General features: G+C 41.1%; 1 protein-coding gene across 1 annotated transcript in view; it reads right to left on the bottom strand.

The window, feature by feature from the left end:
* Nucleotides 1-6,497: 6,497 nt before the first annotated feature.
* LOC143283809 (protein Red-like) overlaps nt 6,498-16,472 on the bottom strand; it is a 45,810-nt gene continuing 35,835 nt past the window's right edge. The window contains exons 12-18 of the mRNA XM_076590180.1: nt 15,476-15,530; nt 13,766-14,015; nt 12,781-12,849; nt 12,215-12,246; nt 11,486-11,569; nt 8,091-8,246; nt 6,498-7,387 (exon numbers count right to left, since the gene is read on the bottom strand). Coding sequence (XP_076446295.1) covers nt 7,219-7,387; nt 8,091-8,246; nt 11,486-11,569; nt 12,215-12,246; nt 12,781-12,849; nt 13,766-14,015; nt 15,476-15,530 — 815 coding nt within the window. The 3' untranslated portion in view covers nt 6,498-7,218. The remainder of the gene's footprint in view (nt 7,388-8,090; nt 8,247-11,485; nt 11,570-12,214; nt 12,247-12,780; nt 12,850-13,765; nt 14,016-15,475; nt 15,531-16,472) is intronic.

Here is a 16,472-nt window from a genome sequence, read left to right as displayed (position 1 = left end):
ACCTAGGATGGACCCCTGTGGGACACCATACTTTAAGGCAGATACTCTAATAGTATCTACCATTTACACACACTTTCTGTGTACGATCGGACAGGTAAGACGTGATCCATGCTAGTGCAGTGTCATGAATACCAAAGGAAGTTTTAAGTCTGTTCAAGAGGATTGAGTGGTCAATAGTGTCAAAAGCTGCTGACAAGTCAAAGAGAGCGAGAACTGATAACCTATTCAAACCCAAAAAACAAATCATTCACTATTCTAAGAAGAGCTGTTTCCCAACTATGACCACATCTATAAGATGACTGGTGGGAATTAAGTAAACTTTCTTGTTCCAGATGAGCTAAGAGCTGAGACAATATATTTTCTAGCAGTTTTGATCAAAATGACAGATTAGAAACAGATCGATAATTTTTCAAACAATTATGATCTAAAGATGGTTTCTTGATGTACGACAGCAGATTTGAAGCTTTCAGGGAAACAATCAGACAGTAAGGAATGAATTGATGACATGAGTAATATGTGGCAGTAGAACATCAACCAACTAAGAAGACGGGACAGGATCAAGCTCACAGGAATTCGGACAAGCGCTCAGACTCACTTTCTTCACAAAATCTCCAGTAACCGGTTGGAAACAATGTAAAACAGGACCACTGTACATGTGTTCTTTAATGGGTGAAGGACACACAACAGAGTCAAGCTTCTCACGAATGCATGCTATTCTGCTAGTGAAGAAGTCAGAATTCCTGCACCGAAAATGTTGTAAGGAGAGGAGTGTTTTTCATTTTACCTAGTAGACTGTTCGTAGCGTTGAAAAGCTGTTTGGCTGTGGTGCATGCAAGGATTTTAGAAGAGTAGAACTTTGACTTTGCCTTGTCAACAATGTTTGTTACATTATTCCTGGCTGTCTGAAAAATGTCCCTACTGACGATCAAACAAGTGGCACGCCAGTGCCTCTCAGCTCTCCTCTCCCGTTTTGCCTCCAACAGCTCTGGTCCCACGGTGTTATACCAAGGAAACGGGGGACGACTGGAAATCAGTAAAGCAGAAGCAGCATGGAGGAAAAGGAGCAAAATGAAGACACAAGACTGCTTCTTCTGAGACCCCTTACAGTTCGCCAGGAAACTATTCATGCAGCCTAAATCAGGGACACTCACAATGGACAAAGAAACACTTGGAACAGCACCTCAGGAAAACGTATTCTGATCTGCAAAGCAAGAAACCACTAGATCTGAAGGGTTTGGTTCATCCAAGGAAACCAGAGAAGTTCAGCAATAAACCACCAACCCTTGAGGAAGTACAGAAAGTGGTCAAGAAAGCCAGGACCAAATCATCACCAGGGCCAAACAGAATACCATACCTGTTGTACAACAAATGTCCTAAGGTCCTTGAGTGGCTCCACAGAGTGATAAGATCAGCATGGAGGAACCTGAAGATCAGCGACCAGTGGATGATAGCTGATGGTGGGTACATCCCAAAAGAGCAGAATTCAAGTACCATCAGCCAGTTCAGGCCAATATCGCTACTGAATGTCGAAGGAAAAATCTTATTCTCTGTCATGGCTGCAAGACTGAAAATACCTCACAGAAAATAGTTCCTGGACGTGTCAGTCCAGAAAGGTGGCTTCCCGGGAGACCCTGGCTGTGTAGAACATGTCACAATGATTTGAGATGCAATCCAAAGAGCAAAGGCAGAGAAAAAGAACCTTGACGTGGTATGGCTGGATCTGGCAAATGCGTACAGGTAAGTTCCTCGTGAGTAATCCAACTGGCTCTCGAGATGCACTATGTACCAACGAACATCAGGGAAATGCTGAAGAAGTACTTCCATGGCTTCTCGATGTGGTTCACCACCAAGGAATACATGACGGATTGGATCAGTCTGGAAGTGGGCATAGCCATGGGCTGTGCAATTTCTCCAATCTTGTTCGTGCTGGCAATGGATGTGATCTTGACGGCCTCAAGGAAGGGAACGGATCAAGCCGACCTTGGTAACGGATACCGGATACCTTCTTTGAAAGTATTCATGGAACAGTCCTTTCAACAAAAGAGGATGGATGACACCTGTGAAATACTGAAGTGGGTGAACAAGCTAGTTGACTCAGCCAGGATGAACTTCAAACCAAAGAAATCACGAAGCCTCTCACTGTGTAAAGGAACGGTTGCTGAAACAGTCACATTCACTGTAGCCAACCAAACCATTCCAACAGTGTCAGATGAACCTGTCAAGAGCCTTGGAAGATGGTATGATGAGTCCCTGAAAGACACAAAAAGTGGAAAGGAAACCAAGCAGACAGCAGAAGGCCGGCATATCATAAACCAGTGAGGCCTTTCTGGCAAATACAGTCCATGATGCTTACAGTCCATGCTGATACCAAAGCTCCTGTGGCCTCTCCTGATATATATATATCAGCTGTAGCACAGTCGAGTTGACTGAGGCAAAGATCAAAAAGTACACACTCATATGGCTTGGTGTCCCACCTGGTCTCACTGACGTGGCACTCTACTATCACCAAGCAAAGCTGAAGCTTCCTCTGAAATCCCTTGTTGAAGAATACAAGGTAGGGAAGGCAAGACTTCTCAGCATGCTCGAAGACTAGGGTGACAGCATTGTGAGATCCAACCAACCCACACTGAAGATTGGTAGAAAATGGAAAGTCAGGGAGGCAGTCAGTGCAGCGAAAGAAAGTCTTAACTCTCTCCATATGAACGGCGAAAGAGACGACGTTAACAGCATTTCAGCCCAATTACCATCATCAAAATATTGCAAGCGGAAGGCTCTTATACTGAAGAGGTGAATGTTGACAAAGAATACCACAATTCTGATGACGGAAGCTAAAGGTTGAGTCATTCAGACACCCACTGGACATCCGAGGGGTCTGTGTAGAGGAGAAGAGAGGACTGGCCTTACTGAGTGAGTTAAGATAAAGGAAAAAATAGGACACACCCAAACCAACAGACAAGGCCTGGGATTGACAAAGATGGAATGGTGGTCCAAAGCAAGGGGGAAAGCAAAAAGAGACATGATCATACATGAGATCAAGAAGGAAGAGGATGATGAAAGAGTCCAGAAGGCAGTCCAGCAGGGGCAGTGGACAACATGGGAAAATGCACTCCAAAAAAGCCTCAGCTGGGATCAGCTTCATCTTAAAATCTGTGTATGACCTTCCCTCGAATACAAACTGGATGAAATGGGGGAAAGCAGATGACTCTGCGTGCCCACTCTGCCATGGCAAACAAACAGTGGAACATGTCCTCAGCTCATGCAAAGTGGTGTTGAGCCAAGGATGGTACACATGAGCACTCATGAGTTTACACATGGTGAGCACTGTCCAAGGAGCACCAACCCCACCAGAAGTTCCAGTTAAGTTCCACTCGGCAGAAGGCAATAAAGTCTGGCAGGAATGGCATCCAAAGTTTCCAAAGCATAGAAACGTGGGCTGCTTGATGGTGCTGAAGATTGGGAATGCACAGTTGACCTACCAGAAGGGAAGAATCACCCAGAAGTTATCAGAAAGAGCGGCACGAGACCCGACACAGTACTCCACTCCAAGGCTACGAAACAAGCAATTCTGATTGAGCTCACTGTGCCATACGAAAGCAGAATGGAGGAAGCCCACATCTGCAAGTCTGAGAAGTATGCTAGTCTAGCCAGTAGCCTGAGAGAATCTGGCTTCCAAGCCAAAGTCCTCGCCATAGAGATTGGTGCAAGAGGGTATGTTGGCGCATCTGCCTACAGCCTCATGAAACAGCTGTCGATTTCTGGCAAAGAGAGGACATGAGCTCTCAAGGCAATGGCAGAAGCAGTAGAAAAGAGTTCCAGCTGGATCTGGTCAAGGAGGAATGAAAGTAAACTTCATAAGGATTAAATTTCCCTACTCAAACTAGGCGTATGATGGCTCAGTGGTTAAAACACCTGCCAGAAAAGGTGACTCAGTCCTGAAGTGGTGTCCACCCTGGAGGTTTGGGTTTGAACCTGCTGAGGGGACAGGCACAATAGCTGAGTGGTTAAAGTGTTGGACTTTCAATCTGAGGGTCCCGGGTTCGAATCACGGTGACGGCACCTGGTGGGTAAAGGGTGGAGATTTTTACGATTCTCCCAGGTCAACATATGTGCAGACCTGCTAGTGCCTGAACCCCCTGCGTGTGTATATGCAAGCAGAAGATCAAATACGCACGTTAAAGATCCTGTAATCCATGTCAGCGTTCGGTGGGTTATGGAAACAAGAACATACCCAGCATGCACACTCCCAAAAGCGGAGTATGGCTGCCTACATGGCGGGGTAAAAATGGTCATACACGTAAAAGCCCACTCGTGTATATACAAGTGAACGTGGGTGTTGCAGCCCATGAACGCAGAAGGAGAAGAAGAACCTGCTGAGGACCAGGAAAAAAAAAGACGAGAGGCAAGGCCTTCAAGACTCACTTGTGATACACTAAAAAAAAAAAAAAAAAATCTAATCGTTAAAATGTGTTCTGTATTTGTTATTATAAAGCTTCGCGTTTAAAAAAAATAATTAAAAAATAAAATTTAAAAAAGTCCTAACCAGATTTGAACCCCGCGTATTTGGGTGAGAAGAAACTGCCTTATCCATTATACTATCGTGGCTCCTTAACTGGCGTTCTAAAATTTAACATCTGAACATACTTTTTTAAAGGGCGATAAATCAATTGCGGTATTTGCAGTGAGAACGCCGTTTGAATCATATTATTCTGGTGTATCTTGGGCATTCAAAAAATCTTTAAGGGCAATAAAAAATTCTTTTTAATGGCTATCGCCGCAATCACACTGCAACATTTAGCCGTTTTCACTAGATCTAGATAGATGTACAAGTTAAGTTACACCCGCCGGGAATGTAGTACGACATGGTCGATTCAATTTCTCTTTTATGTTCATTCTAGTTTTATAGTTTTAAAGTTGATATGAAAATTTAATATTTTGTTAAACTAATAACATGTAGAGCCAAGTACAAGTACTTCTAAACGTCGTAAGAAATGAAAAGGACTTCATTTTGAGAAAAGTCAAGACTGGAAATTTTTTCGTTTCATCGTGATCAGTTCAAGGGTATTAACTCGCATGGTTTACAATTTTTAACTGTGAATTCTGACTGATTCTGTGGATATTTTTATGGCAGTTTGGGGCATAATCCATTAAGTGATGAGGCATTCACAAATCTTTCTCTGAATAAATATTTAACAGTCTCCTCCAACTTTCCATCACATGTTATTGTTGTGTATTGTCCATTGAATATAGGATTGAACGGGCAGGTCAACAACTTGAAACAAAATGGCGTCGTTCGCATTCGCGAAGAATATGAGCACGCGCTTTGAATGTGTATAAATATGTGTACACAACTGATTTTTGCCCATGACCTTCAGGGCTCAGCCAACAGATCTGTAAAGTCCACTCGTCGTATTGATTTTAGTATTTTCCGAAAAAGACCACTTGGGCGAATGAACATAGTGAAAGCCCTGTACACTGAGAGCAAAACACACAAGCTTTTTATGTATTGAGTATAATTTCAAAATGTAATGTTTAAGATGAGAAAGATCAGTTTAAAGCAAATTAAGTCCCCTAGCATTAATTACAGAGTAATTTCCCTTTTTTACTAACTGCACCAAAACGTTTGCAAATAAATAAAACTTCCATGCTTAGCAAAAGAAGTTCCTGTTTGAACAAAAAATGATAATAATGACTGCTCTTGTTGTTGTGTCAGAATATCAGATCAAAGTGCCAAGTTTAGAGAATACAAAAAATATAAATATAACAGTAAATGCAGTTTGCATATAATTAGGCTTCCTTTATTATTTTTTTGTGCCCATCCCAGAGGTGCAATATTGTTTTAAACAAGATGACTGGAAAGAACTGAATTTTTCCTATTTTTATGCCTAATTTGGTGTCAACTGACAAAGTATTTGCAGAGAAAATGTCAATATTAAAGTTTACCATGGACACACACACACACACACACACAGAGACAACCGAACACCGGGTTAAAACACAGACTGACTTTGTTTACACAAGTCAGTCAAAAATGTGGCACTACAAGGACATCCAGGAGTCATGACCTGGGTGCGGCCTGGTCCCCTCAGAGTGTGAGGAGCTAAGGGCCGAAACACTTGACTGAGGGGGGCTTCTTCTCTGAAGACCTTCTACTGTCCAGCTCTCCCTAGTTTCCTATCACCAACAGGTACAAGCTGGATTTTACAGTGTTTCAATAATGGAAGACTTTGCTGTTGAGATCTTTAATTTTGAAGGAAGTATATAGCCTGTTAACTCTGGCTGGAAGTGTACTGATGACCTGTTTTTTGTTTTGGGGGGAATGGGGGGATTGTACAGCTTGAACATGATACATTAAACAAGTCAAATTTTAGCATTTGAAAAGATAATTAAGCCAGGACACAGATTTCCATTTGAGTTAACTCTGATAATGCTTTAAAATTTGAGTCCAGTCTAAACTGCAGTGATTGTTTTCCATTCACCCACCACAACCGGCCGCACAACAATGAAATTTATCTATTTATTTTTTTTTTTTAATAGCAAGACTTAATTTCAGTCTGTGATACACATGTAGTTGACACAAACATGAATCCAATAAAAATTGCAGTATGTCATATTTCATGTAAGATCCAACAGCCTTGCTGAAATAATTGGTTGAAGAAGGGTGTTGGAGAGGAGGACAGAAATAATAATGGACTGACTGCTGAATGGACAGGAAAACCATTTGCAGAGAGAGCCAAGACCTGCAGATTTCTGCTAAACACTTCTGCTAAACACTTCTTCAATATGCCACCCCACTGACTCTTAGAAAAAAGAGGAGGGTATATCTGACACAAAGATAATTTTTAAATTCTAACTTTAGACACACAAAAATCAGTTATAAACCAGGAAGTCTTTACCAAAACAAAGAGAAATATAACAAAACAACAGACAAAAACATACATCAGTATTGAAAAAATGAACTGTACGTTTCAGTTTTGTTGTTTACCAGCCAGCGAACCCTATAAGGCTGTGGACTTATGACTGTTCCAAACTGAACAAAGCACATTGTCACTTTAAACTTACTGTTATTCATCACTGCCCACATGAAAAACTACATCAAATAACCAATGACATCATCCTTCTAATAATCTGGTCACATTTCACAATTAGCTTAGAAGTAGACTTTCAAACAAGTCCAATAAAATACACTAAATAGAAGAGGCCTTTTCCTTCCTCGTGAAGTCAGTATTTGGCCTTCTTGGAGGAGCTTTCACCAACTGGTGCTTTGCGTTTCTCAATGATCCGGTTGATCTGCTGCAGTTCTCGATCCAGCTTGGCCTTCTCATCTTTCGGTGCTGCACGCCGAGTCTTTCGCCCGTCTGACATTTTGACGCCGTACTGGAATGCGGCTCTGTTGATCAACATCACCACAGAACTTAACTGGTGCTAGAAGATTACTTCAGAACACAGTTACTGGCAGGGGACTCACTGATGAACTGTTTTCTGACACTTAGTAAAGCTGTGAGTGAAAAAGTAAACCTAATGTGACTGAATTAAACCGATCTTTGTGCTTACAGTTCTGCCACCTTTAAAGTGAATGATTTTATACAGCAAACATGTCATTCTCAGATAAGTTTATGAGAAAGAATATGCATAGTTGTGTCAATACAGTAATCTCTAGTGATGGAAAAATTTAGTTAGACTCCATACTGCTGCTTTGGCTGTGTGTGGAGAAATGACAACTGAAAACCTGATCATACACACACACTTACAAACACACACACACAGACTTGGTATAAAAGAACTATACAGTGCTGCAGATGTCTAATAAGTTGTACATTGTTTCCCATGTACTTGTTTGTGTCAATGACTTTACATGCATGTTAAGCTTTAACGCATGGCCCTGTGTAAGAGAGAGAACGAAAGCAGCTTTCAGTTTAAAGGAAGCGTGAGACATGCTAATTTATCTAAAAGAAAGGCAGGTGTGTGTGTTTGTGTGTGTAACGTGTACATTTGTGTGTGAGGTGTGTGTGTGTGGTGCATGTGCGCGTGCATGCATGCATGTGTGCCAATGACTAGGAGGCTATGGGTTCCCACATGTGGTGCAGCCTTACTTGGGCAGGGCCTCCCTGCTGGACATGTAGCTGCTGTATTCCTCCTGAGTGTCAAAGTCCCAGCGTCCCACAGGCCCCTTCTTGTTGCCCTGGTCCATTTTCGTGTAGTCCGCCTCATCGTCAGAATCTTCGTTAGCATCAGCTGACTCCATCATACTGCCAGCATGCATTGGAAAAGTGGTCTATGGTTAGAATATACTGTCCATCATACTGCCAGCATGCACAGGAAAAGTGGTCAATAGTTAGAATATACTGTCCATCATACTGCCAGCATGCACTGAAACAGTGGTCAATAGTTAGAATATAGAATAGAACAGAACAGAATGTCTTTATTACCAAGTGTACGGGGTACAAGGAATATTGGGGGGGGGGGGGGATAGTACATAACAAGATACGAACATAAATTGAAAATCATACACAAACACAAATACAGTAGAAATTAGGATACATACAGGTGCATATCAATATAAAAACTTGTGCATACTCACACATGCATGCACTGCACACACACACACACACATTTGAACAGAAGCTGCATATTACATGTGGATGGGGCTGATGACTAGATCTTTCGGTAGATGGTTGTTGGTTGCACAATTCTATTTATCACACTGGATTTGTTCGAGAGACAGGGCATTTACTGCTTTGGGGTGTCCTTATACTTCTGAACCATCGACCAGAGGGTAGCATCTCAAAAATCCCAAAAGCTGGATGTGATTTGTCCTGGCTGATAGATTTTGCTTTTTTGAGTAGCCGCTTATAATATATGTCTTCTAGAGAAGGTAGATCAGCCCTGGTAATCTTGGTGGCAGTTTTTATGATTCTGTTAAGGGCTGCAATTTTATTCTTTAGAAATAAGGTTGTATCATCAGCCATTTGTTTTATCTTTAAATAAATATCTTGGATCTGATTAGAAGATGGGGGCCCTAATGCCCTTTACAGAACTATTCCTTATTTTAACAGCTAGTAACTTGACTGCCAAGACAAAAGCTAGTGGAGAAATGGACACCCTTGTCTTATCCAGCATAACATGCTGAAGGGCTCTGACACCCATCCGCCATGATTTATTGAACTAACTGTATTATTCATTAAAACAGATACCCATTTTTGAAAGTCAGCTCCAAAACAAAAGGTTTCAAAGGCATGCAACAGAAAACACTTCGATATCGAGTCAAAGGCTTTACAGAAGTCAACTGCCAGTAAATACCCAGTTCCATTATTCCGATTTAAGTAATTAATTACATCATACATTGTTCTAATAATCGTTTCAATATTCCTACTTTTAATGGTCATTATTTACTAATTTCTTAATAACTTTACTTAATCTTTCTGCTAGTAGTTTGGCTAGTATCTTATAGTCAGAATGTAGCCTACTTGGTCATTATTTACTAATTTCTTAATAACTTTACTTAATCTTTCTGCTAGTAATTTGGCTAGTATCTAGTCAGAATTTGTTAGCGTTATTGGTCTCCAGTTCGTTAGTTTCAATCAATCAATCAATCAAAAACACTTTATTAATCCACATGGAAATTAAGTTGTGCAATCACAGGCTCATTGTAAACACTGGCATAAAATCATGCGCAACATAAGAAGAGATTAAAACTAGTCAAATAAGAATTCCCAATAGCTGATGATATACTAACCCCCCCCCCCCCACACCCACTCCCACACACACACACATACTCATGTCAAGACAATAGGGTATTGCACAACAATATTAACAAATGAAAACATCCAACAAAAAAAGGGTATAGATTACTAAAAATGACATGCGCGCACGCACGCACGCACGCACACACACACGCTGTCTAATATCACTTCAAGTGGAAAGACGTTAAACTGAAGACAACAACAACACACACACACACACACACACACACGTTAAGACCATAAGGTATTGTACAACAATACATAAATAAAAACATCAAGGGAATAAATCGTATATATAAGTAAAATGCACACACACACACACACACACACACACACACACACACTCATTCACACACACACTCACACAAACAACGTATGCATGCACATAACATATGTCACGCCAATAAAATTAGAACATTAACATTAAGATACATGAAATCCAAGTAAAATAAGAAAATATTTAAAAATCATTTCCGATCACACACACAGAAATGCTTGCTTGCCCGTGCTCACCCGCTCAGTCCCACATGCACGCATAATGTCTGCTCCCATACACTCGTCTGCTGGTGAAGTTCAGGTGTTGCTGTGGCGAGGGGGCTTGTGGGGTGGGAGGGTTCACTTAGTGTATTGGATGTTTTGATTGTGTGCGCGAATGGCTGTAGGAATAAATGAATTAATGTATCGAGATGTTCTTGCGCGTGGAGTTCTAAACCTACCACTTATGTCTGACCTTCTGCTATTAATGTCATCTTGTGGGTGTCTTTCGTCGGTCAAAATTGTTATTAGTCTGTCAGTCAGTTTTCTATTGTACATGTCGCTAAAGGTGTCTTGTCTTATACCCACCACCCCACCCGCTTTCCTAATGACTTTTTCCAACCTGTCTCAATCAAGCTTGTTTCCCTTATGCAACAGTGTAATTATACCTTGTTTTTGTGTATATGATAACTCCCCTCTAACAAATGATTCATTGAAAGATTTTACCAGAGCTGTCCCTATTTTATTCCAGAAAAATTTTAAAAATTCTATGGTTAACCCGTCACTCCCAGGAGCTGAGCCATTCTTCATCTTTTTTAATGCAGTTGTTAATTCCTCTAGTCTAACTGTACCTTTACATGAAGCTGCTTCAGCTTCTTCCAGTCGTGGGAAATTTTCATTTTCCAGAAAGGAATTTGTGGCTTCTTTTTCATCATCTGCTTCATGTGACTGACTATATAGATTTTTGTAAACTAAAACCGGCTCTTCGAGAATTTTACACTGATCTGTGATAATTTCACCTGAATCCTTACATAATCTTGTTATGACCTTTTTCTTTCCTCTGGCCTTTTCTAAATTAAAGAAGTACTTTGTGTTTTTTCCCCCTCTTCAATCCATTTTATTTGTGCTCTAACGTATGCTCCTTTTGTTCTAGTTGCTTGCTGTAGATCTATCGTTTGTTTTACATTCACATACTTAGCTTGTATCTCTTGGTCTGTAGGATAATCAACCATCTGCTTCTCTATTTCCGAAAGTTCTAGCTGTAATCTGTGTTGTTCATTTTGTATTCTATTTGCTTGCATCCCAGTATGCTTTATTTCAACATACGGAATACGTAACTACAGTTAACTATACAACTCAGTTACTAGCAAGGGTGGTACGCAGGGCTTACATCAATAATTTTACAGTAAATACCATGACGAACTAAAAATGAAGCACATTGTGAAACACTGAAGTCAACTGAAGCATGGGTAAAAAAGCAAATAACTCACCCAGGATAGCACTCTGCATAACTGTCTATTTCTGTCTTGGCTTTCAATTTTTTGATGCGGTCCTCTTCAATCTTTGCAGTCAGTCTGTCACCAGAAAAAGACACATCTCATTACATGACTGCTACAAAAAGACACATCCCATTACATGACTGCTACAAAAAGACACATCCCATTACATTACAGCTATCTCATTACATTAGTGCTCTTGGATGGTGGATGAAACATGCTCATGTTATGCTCTCAATGCATTTTCAAACTAACTTCATCAACAAAGGTAACTGTGGTAATACTTGGCACCCATATTTTTAACTGCTGGATTATACCATTATTTTTATTTGTTGTCTTTTTAAAATTCTACTACTGTTCTCAAATTGAGTAAAAAATATGTTATACTCTCAATGTATGTTAATACTAAGTATTACATCTTACCATTCTTTTTTTAATTTTTCCCTATTCAACACACACACACTTGCTTCTTATCTGCAGAGAAATCATTCAAGACATGAAAGCAGCAATTCTTCAAAACTGGGAAGCCACCTTCCATAACCCAGAAAAACCTCATTCACATGGTTATCAAGTGAAAGGCAGTGGACATTTTCCAGAAAAAAACATGAAACAAATTGTAATAAAACATAATGATAGTCTATTTAAATCACTCCTTAGTGAGAGCATATACAAATCACTGCTGAACTCTTAAATAAAATGAAATGCTGGCAAAATATGACTTACTTTTTATGCTCTTCCTCTAGCTCTGCGTAGCCCTGGAATAAAACACAAAATTATCTGTGAAATTAATGTTGTATGTTGTCTCTGTTAACAGAATCTCTTCACTGAAAACAATTTTTTTTAAATAATAAAATAAATTAATAAGCACACACATGAAAATGTTCAAAGAAAAATGCGCTGCAGTTAAGATAAAAGGATGACTTACTGTATTTTTCTGTTCACATATCATCAGCTAAGCAAACATCATATAGAACAACAACCAAACTTCAGTGTTTCCTCAAGGGAAAATTCATCTGTTTGTAACACACTTGTCAAAATCAAAGAAACAAACCAACAACAACAACAAAATTATCCAAAACAAAAAGTTAATTTCCCCTGTTTTCTACTTACACCAGTGACTGCGATACAGAGGAAAACGTATGTCTACATTCAACATACCTCTGGGCATCGCCTGATCAAAGAGTTTGGAACAGTCAACAGCTCATCTTATTTCTTGATGTAAGTGTATGTACACAAAGCATGTGCACACACACACATAAACACAAAAGTCAGATATCTAAATTACTTGCCTTGAACTTGTCATTGATAGAGCGCACCAGATCTTTGGCAGACTGGGAAGGCTTGTCTTTCTCTTCATCCTGAAAGGCACAGGCATAGGAAAAAAAATCTTCCCTTAATTCCTCCTCATCGAAAAAACAAAGGAATCATTCCATATATGATTTATCAATGTCAATGCACAGAACTTAAGCATGCCTGGAATATAACCGGATGAAGAATGAATAACAGTAAGAACAAAAATGTGCAAATGTTCCAACAAAAAAATTAATTTATATAATCCAATGCAATCACAATCATACACAAACCACACAGTCATATCAATATATGTCATACCTATCTAGTTTCTACATTTTCAAAACACACCCTTGGCATGAAAGTGCTGCACATTACATACAGCTATACGCTCTTCTTCAATACAATGCTTCGTTCACTCAGCTATGCACTCTTCTACAATGGTTCATTCACACAGCTATACACTCCTATACAATGCTTTATTCACACAGCTATACACTCCTCTACAATGCTTCATTCACATAGCTAGGTATACACTCCTCTACAATGGTTCATTCACACAGCTATACACTCCTCTACAATGCTTCATTCACACAGCTAGGTATACACTCCTCTACAATGCTTCATTCACACAGCTATACACTCCTCTACAATGCTTCATTCACACAGCTAGGTATATACTCCTCTACAATGGTTCATTCACACAGCTATACACTCCTCTACAATGCTTCACTCACACAGCTAGGTATATACTCCTCTACAATGGTTCATTCACACAGCTATACAATCCTCTATACAATGCTTCACTCACACAGCTATACACTCCTCTACAATGCTTCATTCACACAGCTATACACTCCTCTACAATGCTTCATTCACACAGCTATACACTCCTCTACAATGCTTCATTCACACAGCTAGCTATACACTCGCCTACAATACAAATCTTCTGACTGAATGGACACCATCTCTCCACACCCTCACCTCTTCAGCAGGTTTCTCGAAGTAAGATTTGCGTTGCCTGTCCCGGTCTCTGTCCCCGTCTCGGTCTCGGCCACGGTCTCGGCGGTCTCGGTCCCTCTCACGGTCATAGTCCCTCCGGTCCCGGTCTCGGTCCCTGTCACGTCGTTCCCGATCCTTGTCTTTGTCCCGCTCCCGATCCTTGTCTTTCCTGTCCCTCTTGTCCTTTGGCTTGGCGAAGGATGGCAGGTACTCCCCTATTTCTCCGTAAATGCTGGACAGGACAGAATCAAACACGGGACATCATGACAAAATATTTGCTCAGAAGCTGAAATCTCAGGTTATATTTCTTATCTCTTTTTCCATGTGATATGCATATTTGTCTTTTTTTTTCTATACCCTATGAGTTATGCAAACGTACAACTGATACGATATGAACCTGCTTTTAATTAAGAACTCGGTTTCATTAAGAGAGCAAGCATGGGTTTTAAGAACTCATTTTCATTTGGAGAGCAAGCATGGGTTTTAAGAACTCATTTTCATTCAGAGAACAAGCATGGGTTTTAAGAACTCATTTTCATTCAGAGAACAAGCATGGGTTTTAAGAACTCATTTTCATTTAGAGAACAAGCATGGGTTTTAAGAACTCATTTTCATTTAGAGAACAAGCATGGGTGACCGTGAGATGTGGGGGGGGGGGGGGGGGGGACAGAAGTGGGGAGAAGAGGTTCATCTGAGAACTACACTCTTATGTATCTAAATACAAAAACATGTGCATGAATATAAAAGCCTGTATCTGTGTATGTACGTTTGTGCAAGAAATAGATGACAGATTTTTTTTTCTTGATATTCATCCATTTGAATCATGAAAGCTACCAAGATACATCAATACATGATGCTTGACAGATGATAAATCCATATCCCTTGAATCTCGTTGTATCTAACATACGTACCGTGACCAGCTGGCAAAGACTCAGGCAGGTGCCCGATTCCGGTCATGTGCAAACTACTACCTGCTTGTGTGGAGAAACTGAAAATAAGTGCAGCTAGTGACCTCCCTTAGTATGTTACCTCCCCTCTGTGTGCCTGTGCAGAGACCTCTTAAAAGAAAAGAAAATGAACAGCAAAAGAGTACACCTAAGTTTTACCTTCATGTAACATACCTGTCCTCCAGTGGTGCTCCTTTATCTATTGGGTTTGGGTTAGGGTTAGGGCAGTAAAAATAGTACACCTAAGTGTTACCTTCATGTAACATACCTGTCCTCCAGTGGTGCTTCTTTATCTCTTGGGTTTGGGTTAGGGTTAGGGCAGTAAAAAGAGTACACCTAAGTGTTACCTTCATGTAACATACCTGTCCTCCAGTGGTGCTTCTTTATCTCTTGGGTTTGGGTTAGGGTTAGGGCAGTAAAAAGAGTACACCTAAGTGTTACCTTCATGTAACATACCTGTCCTCCAGTGGTGCTTCTTTATCTCTTGGGTTTGGGTTAGGGTTAGGGCAGTAAAAAGAGTACACCTAAGTGTTACCTTCATGTAACATACCTGTCCTCCAGTGGTGCTTCTTTATCTCTTGGGTTTGGGTTAGGGTTAGGGCAGTAAAAAGAGTACACCTAAGTGTTACCTTCATGTAACATACCTGTCCTCCAGTGGTGCTCCTTTATCTCTCGGGTTGGGGTTAGTGTTAGGGTTAGGGCAGTAAAAAAGAGTGCACTTAAGTGTTACCTTCATGTAACATACCTGTCCTCCAGTGGTGCTCCTTTATCTCTCGGTTTGTCCTCCTCTTTCAGTTTGCCTGTTGACACAATGTACACACACATGTACCCTACAAACATCAAATCTATCTTAAAGCAATTATCATTATTGTTTAAAGCACTGTCGACTGCTCAGGGACATATCAAGGCTTGGAAACATTTCATAAACAAAAACATGTAAAAAAAAAAAAAACTGTCACAACTTGTGACAACAGTTAGGGCATGTGGCCCGTCTCATTTTTTCTCCACCCTCTCCTTTCACTTTTCCTCCTCCTCCCATCCTTCAGTTCGCGTATAATTCTCACACTGCGCACAAACCAATTACATGTTACTCAGTTCACCTGAGCGTGTGCGAAATATTGTTGGGCAGCAACAATAATCGAGGCTTTTGTAGCCTGACTGCCGTAGTGTACAGGTCATCTCCATTGTTGGTGGGGTAGCTACCCCAACGTCTTGGCACCATTTGAAGTGAGGGCCACCTGTCCTCCATTGGAGCCACTTCTGTGTTTCTCTGTGTGTCGTCGTCGTGTCTTTGTGGTGGTTGTTAGTGTACACTGCCTGTGGCGGCTCTCGCTGTGTCCTGGGTCCAGTCCTTTAGTCTGGTGACCCGGATCTTCATCCCGCCCAGCCAGTGTCCTGTGCCCTGGGTCCCAGGCTTTCAACTAGTGTCCTGGGTCTTCACCCCCTCCTGTCTCGTGACTGGAGTCCTGGGTCTTCACTCCGTCCTGTCTCGTGACTGGCGTCCTGGGTCTTCACCCCGTCCTGTCCCGTGACTGATGTCCTGGGTCTTCACCCCGTCCTGTCTCATGACTGGCGTCCTGGGTCTTCACCCCCTCCTGTCCCGTGACTGGAGTCCTGGGTCTTCACCCCCTCCTGTCCCGCGACTGGCGTCCTGGGTCTTCACCCCCTCCTGTCTCGTGACTGGCGTCCTGGGTCTTCACCCCGTCCTGTCCCGTGACTGATGTCCTGGGTCTTCACCCCGT

Source organism: Babylonia areolata, chromosome 7, assembly GCF_041734735.1.
Source record: "Babylonia areolata isolate BAREFJ2019XMU chromosome 7, ASM4173473v1, whole genome shotgun sequence".
In the NCBI taxonomy this organism is placed as follows: domain Eukaryota; kingdom Metazoa; phylum Mollusca; class Gastropoda; order Neogastropoda; family Buccinidae; genus Babylonia; species Babylonia areolata.
The sequence above is the reverse complement of the archived record's forward strand: the minus strand, read 5'-3'. Positions and strand labels throughout refer to the sequence as shown.